Raw genomic sequence first — 6,352 nt, 5'->3', positions numbered from 1 at the left:
TATATTATGCGGAAAGTGGCAGACAGAGGATGTACAAATTAAACAGGAAAGTGGACCTATACCTCCTGATTTCAATAATTTTTCAATTAATTAATTTTTTTAATAAAATTATTTGGACCAATTTATTTTATTTTTACACCTAACTAAACAATTTTCTCCATTCAACTCTTGGATTTGTCTTTAAATAAATAAATAAAATAGGTATTGGTGTTTTTATCCCTACCCAATAACCCTAATCCCATCTCTCATTATTTCCCGCAAACCAAATACAACCAAATGTTGGCAAAATTTACCAATGAGTTTGTTCGTCAATTCTTTTTCTTATATATCTCTCCTTCTCATTTTCATACCCTCGAGAAGGATATGAATTATCATGCTCTATTAGACGCCGAACATGGCTCCCCAATATGTTATCATTAACCCCACTTCAAATTAGCCTTTCCCATTTTCGATTGATTGGATCCAAGTTCATATGGGGAAACAAGAAAGAGAGAAAGGAGATCATCAATTTTCACGGGAGCTTCGATTGCATTCGCCCTAAAAAATGGAAAGGTGCACTGGTGAAAACCTCCTTTGCACTATGTTTTCCCGATGGTAGCTAAGCCATCCTACAAATTCTAATTTTTTAAGAGAATTATTATTGGCGCTCCAAAAATCTCATTTTGCACTCCAAATTTTTTATAATTAGAAAGAAAATAGAAGTATAGAATGAGATTTTTAAAATACTAATAACAATTTTATTTTTAAAATTCTTTTTTTTTTTAATGGTAAAGTTGAAATTCCATTAAAGACATTTTTAAGTTGAGTGCAAAAATAAAAAATAGGTTCCATTGAATTCTCAAACGCTGAAACACCTAAAAAAAATCAAATATTTAAATAATTAAATTTTTTTTAAAAAGAATAATTAAGTTAAAAAATGAATTTTTAATTTCTCAGGGGGAGTGACACGCGAATCAGCCGCTATTTAAGCGTAAACTTCAAACCGTAACCACCACAGAGAGCAAAGCAAGCAAAAGAGTACTACTACTCTACTACTCTCTCTCTCTCTCTCTCTCTCTCTCTCTCTCTCTCTCTCTACAGTCTGACACAGGACAAACCAAGCTTTCTAGAAAGAGAAAGTTCGAACTCTAGAGAGAGAGCGGAATCGAAGCTTAAGCGCCTCAGAAATTCTGTTTCTGTTATTTTTCCGGCAAAGATGATAGCTTACGTGGAGTGCTTCGTCCACGAAAACGACTCCGAATCCAGGCCCGATGGCGGCAGTCTCAAGCCTCTCCAAGGCACTGGACCTCCAGGGCAGCGTCGCCGACTGCGGCGCTGGATGCAGCCAGAGACTTTGGCGGAATGAATTCCATCTCGCCGCTAGCCTTTCTTCGGCCGGCGGGTGTAGAAGATGTGGCAAGGGTGGTGAAGGCGGCGACGAGGTCGTCGAATCTAACGGTGGCGGCGCGCGGCAACGGCCACTCGATCAACGGCCAGGCTATGGCGGATCGAGGCCTCGTCTTGGACATGCGGTCGTTGGGGGAGCATTTCCGGGTTGTGAGGGCCAGGGATGGCTCCTTCTACGCTGACGTGTCGGGAGGGGCATTATGGGAAGACGTGCTGAAGCGGTGCGTTTTCGAGTACGGGATGGCGCCGCGGTCGTGGACGGATTACTTGAGCTTGACGGTGGGCGGGACGTTATCCAACGCGGGCGTCAGCGGTCAGGCTTTCCGTTACGGTCCGCAAACGTCGAACGTAACGGAGTTAGAAGTCGTTACAGGGAAAGGCGAAATTTTTAACTGCTCCGAAACGGAAAACTCGGAGCTGTTTTTCGGCGCTCTCGGCGGACTCGGTCAGTTCGGTATCATCACCAAAGCTAGGGTTCTTCTCCAACCAGCCCCGGACATGGTCAGTATTTTCAGATTTTTTATTTTTTATTTTTCCCAAATTAGTTTTAAAAATGGCTGCATTAACATTTACGTAAAGTAATTAAGGTTAATTAATTATGTGATTAGGTGAGATGGATAAGGCTGGTGTACACCGAGTTTGACGACTTCACCCGGGACGCCGAGTTGCTGGTAACTCGGCAGGACGACGGCGGCGACTCGTTCGACTACGTGGAAGGCTTCGCATTCATCAACAGCGATAACCCGGCGGACGGGCGTCCCTCGGTGCCGCTAGATCCTCAGGAGACATTCGACGCGGCCCATCTCCCTCGAACCGCCGGGCCAATCCTCTACTGTCTCGAACTCGCTCGTCATTACCGCAAAACTGACCACCCCTCAACTGTCGATACGGTAACTACAAACAACAATTATCTCATGCTTCTTGCTGTAGGATAATAACTTTGCACCCGCAATTTCTGGCCGTACGATTTCATCAGATAGGTGTATAATAACTTTAATTAAAGTTTGCGTCATGGGGCTGGTTCTGGGGGTCCCACAAAGTACAGTTTATCCATAGGGCCCATGCGGTGGTGACTGAGTTTTGACCTAAGAAGTTGCTAAGTGGGCCCCGCAGCCGCGAAAATTTTGACCTCGAGCGGGTTAAGTGGGATGTCCCGCGCAAAACCGTCCCACCGGGACAGTGAAAAAGTCAAAACAGCCCCGCCCCCTCTGTGTACTCCAGTCTCACACGTGCACGAAGCTCTTTTTTTTTTTTTTTTTTAGGTGAAACACGTGTACGAAGCTTGGCGTTGCAAGGACGGCTTATTTGCCTTTGCCATCAGCACTTATTTTTATTTTATTTATCAAAAACCATATTCTTACTGGATTTAGAAAAAGACAGTTTGAATCAGAAACGTAGTAAGTTGAAGCTAAATTCGAGATCCGATTCACAAGGCCATTTACAAAATCATATTTTTTTTAATTTCTAAATTTGAGAAAATAAAATTATTATTCATTTTTTCTAGAAAGTTTTGATTCGTTCGTCGTGTGGTTCGACTTAAGAGTGACAATACGACAGTAGTGTATCTTACTATCTTCCGTTGGATTGTATGACATGGTGCTCATGAAAAACGCCCCTTAATGTTGCGTCTTAATTACTTAAATGACACTCTCGGGAGGATAAAATGGTAAATATATGCGCCAGTAGGCGTCCATGATTGAGATTTGGCTGACGGCATGGTCCCTGCAGTTCCGCAAATGGCCAAAAAGCCATCATTTTCTGGAATCTGTAAATCATGCATGTGTGTCTCTCGTGTGGTGCGGAATGACGCAGTTACCCTCGTTGTTTGACGTTATTTGCTGAATTATTTTGTAGGGCGTGAAGAGATTGCTTGGAGGCCTCGGATTCGTTGAGCAGTTGAAGTTCCAGGTGGACATCAGCTACGTCGAGTTTCTATTGCGTGTGAAGCGCGCAGAGGAACACGCCAAGGCCAATGGAATCTGGGACGCTCCTCACCCTTGGTTGAACATGTTCGTGTCGAAATCAGATATTGCTGATTTCGATCGAACTGTGTTCAAGAAGATCCTCAAGGATGGGATCGGTGGGCCCATGCTTGTCTACCCTCTCCGGCGAAGCAAGTATGTTTTCCCTTCCTCAACGTCCCCACTCCCCACTCCTACTTAATTGAGATCGTTGCTTTTTTGGTAGAGAAAATATCCAATACAGCAGCCTAATCACACTAATTGGGTCGATTTCATAATGGGTTATTTTGTCGTATGCGTGTTGAGTTACATTGTTAGAGTGTTTGAACATTCAATCAATGAGATTATCCCCTAAAAAAATTTCTTCATTATTTTGATACGACGGAGTTTTCTTTGTTGACTTCCAACCTCTTGGATATCGTCTTCATTTGTTACTTTAATTCTTAACGGAAATTCAAGACCACATAGTTTTTTAAGTTGTGTTAACATCAGCAGTCATACATTCTTCTTTTTTCATGTCGATAATTGCATTGATTTTGGTATATGTCAATTAAAATTATATGACATCAGCGCCGCCATAACATAATACTTTTTTCCTTTTTTTGGTTTTTTAGGAAGATTCATACTTTATTTGGGTACACTAAATAAGGTGACATTTTATGCCTAATTTTGACATCATGAACATAGTTTTCCGAATCAGATACGCTGACTAACTCGGTGAAACATTTTAAATCGGATGGTTAAGATTCCGATGGCAGGTCAAATATTTTCTACTTGTAAGGTCATCAAGTGGGACCCCAATCAGAAGGATTGATGATGGTTGTACTATTCTAGCTCTGCATCCGACCGTACACAAGCCAAACTGTCTTGTGTTCGAGGTTACCACATACGTCAGGGTTAGGTGGTTTGGTTGAGCTGTTTGGGTTGGGTTAGCGTATAAGCAAACGTAGGAGAGTACTTGCAGGACAAAGATATAGTGGGTCCCACCCAAAGTAAAAACGAAAAATACTAATTTAATTTTCTCCTTTTAATTTTCTATTGCTTAAAATTAAGTCATAGGTTGGATTTAAAGGGTAGTGCAGTAAATTTAGGGTTTTTTTAAGAAAGTTTTAACGAAACATTTGTGGCATTGTTTATTTTTAACGAAAATAATATTTTTTTGTAAAAAAATCATTTTTGATATTATTTACTTACAACACATTTTTGTTATTTTGATTAAAACTCAATGTTGTCAACCTATTTTCATTTGTTTTCTTTTCTTTTCTTTTAACCTGACAGGAAGTGTTGGATGGCCCTTCGAGGGGCATGTTGGTCATATGCTTTTTATTCCTTTTTGTACTTTTTATGTAAAATGAGGATTTTATATTCCAGAAATCCGTTGCCATTTCAGAAACGACAAGGAAATTTGATATTTCTCAAATGAGAATATATATTGATGAACACCATAATTTTGTCTGGCTCCAGCTCCGATTTTTAAATTAAGAAAAAACCCTGTGGTTTGGTAGATCTCATAAACTAATTATGCAACTAGATTAGATTTGATTAATTATTAATTAACATTTAATTATGCGTGATCAGGTGGGATACTCGTACGTCCGTGGTGCTACCAGAAAGCGAAATCTTCTACATAGTGGCATTGCTACGTTTCACTCCACCATACCCAAAAGGCCCCTCCTCTGAGAATCTGGTGGCTCAGAACCAAGAAATTATACAGTACTGCACCAAGAAAGGGTTCGATTTCAAGTTGTATTTGCCTCACTACATATCCTCGGAGGATTGGAAGCGACATTTCGGAAATGATCGATGGTCGAGATTTGTAGAGCGGAAGATGTGCTTCGATCCGATGGCCATCCTTGCTCCTGGACAAAAAATTTTCTCGAGGGTTCTCAACCCTAGCATTAGTTGAATAAATAGTCTCTGTTGATGGTTCAGTCCAATGTAATTTTGTTGTCATCTATTTTTCTTTTTTCGTTAAATTTTTTGCTTCATTGCTTCTGGTGGGTCAGTACCGTTGTTATCAATCGACATTCGACAAAGAAGCTGTTGGAGCAAATTAATGTAAAGGTTTAGTTTTGAGCAAAGTTTTTTTATCATCTTTCTATTTGTTTCTTAGTTGATGATGAAAATGTGGAAGTATACATGACCATCATGCTCATTTATTGAAATGTGGCCATGATCATCACTTTGGTTTACTCAATTATCCATGACACTGACGTTACATGCCACGTTAAGCAGATAATCTGTCTAATAGTCAGATATACACATCTTCTTGGTGAGCATTTATATATCACACAATCATTAGTGTGGTTAAATCAATTATTTATGACATTGACGTATGTGTGTTATCACGAATGCCGTGATAATCTGAGATTCTATTTTAGAACCGGTAATATATTGAAATGTGGTCATGATCATCACTTTGGTTAACTCAATTATCCATGACATTGAAGTCATGCGTGTGATTATTATGCCTGAAGTTTTGCGATATTTCTCACAAACATCATGATCATGTGAGATTCTAACTTATAACCATTTATTGTATTTATCTCTCTCATTACTTAAGTAAAATAAAAAATAACTAAGAATCTCTAAATGATATGTATTTTTTTTTTTTCTTCTTCTTCTTTTGCTTTAAATTTGCCTTTGTCCTTTTTGAAGTTTTAAACCTTAAGCCCTGATGTACAAGCTGAACTTGTTTAATTATTTTAAACCACTCGATTTAATTCAAAATTAATTATGTCTTATCTAGGATAACCTTAACTGGTTTTGATGTTCAGTTCGAGATGATTTGACTTCAACTTGTCCAAAGTGCCACTAGTCTTCGTTTCAACAAAAAAGAGATGGAAAAAAAAGTGTTGCTAATTAGGCGTGTAGTTAGGGCATCAGATTCTCTTTTCATGCAAAAAAGATCAAAACACACCATGCAAAAAAATTAAAAAGCTTCCACTTTTTCTCCCAATCGATTTGGATCTTATTTACCAAACCTCGAGCTTCGCTTTGGTTTG

At 39.4% G+C, this 6,352-nt stretch overlaps 1 protein-coding gene across 1 annotated transcript; it reads left to right on the top strand.

The window, feature by feature from the left end:
• The first annotated feature begins 1,000 nt into the window (after positions 1–1,000).
• Positions 1,001–5,539, top strand: LOC103952784 (cytokinin dehydrogenase 7). The gene is given in 5 exon segments (XM_048579255.1): positions 1,001–1,318; positions 1,320–1,887; positions 1,995–2,276; positions 3,241–3,503; positions 4,926–5,539. Coding segments are annotated over 5 exon segments (1,509 nt in total). The 5' UTR covers positions 1,001–1,250; the 3' UTR covers positions 5,254–5,539.
• Positions 5,540–6,352: the final 813 nt, after the last annotated feature.

This window comes from the organism of the source record quoted next, unplaced genomic scaffold, assembly GCF_019419815.1.
Source record: "Pyrus x bretschneideri cultivar Hongxiangsu unplaced genomic scaffold, Pyrus_bretschneideri_v1 Contig1, whole genome shotgun sequence".
Lineage (NCBI taxonomy): Eukaryota > Viridiplantae > Streptophyta > Magnoliopsida > Rosales > Rosaceae > Pyrus > Pyrus x bretschneideri.
The sequence above is the reverse complement of the archived record's forward strand: the minus strand, read 5'-3'. Positions and strand labels throughout refer to the sequence as shown.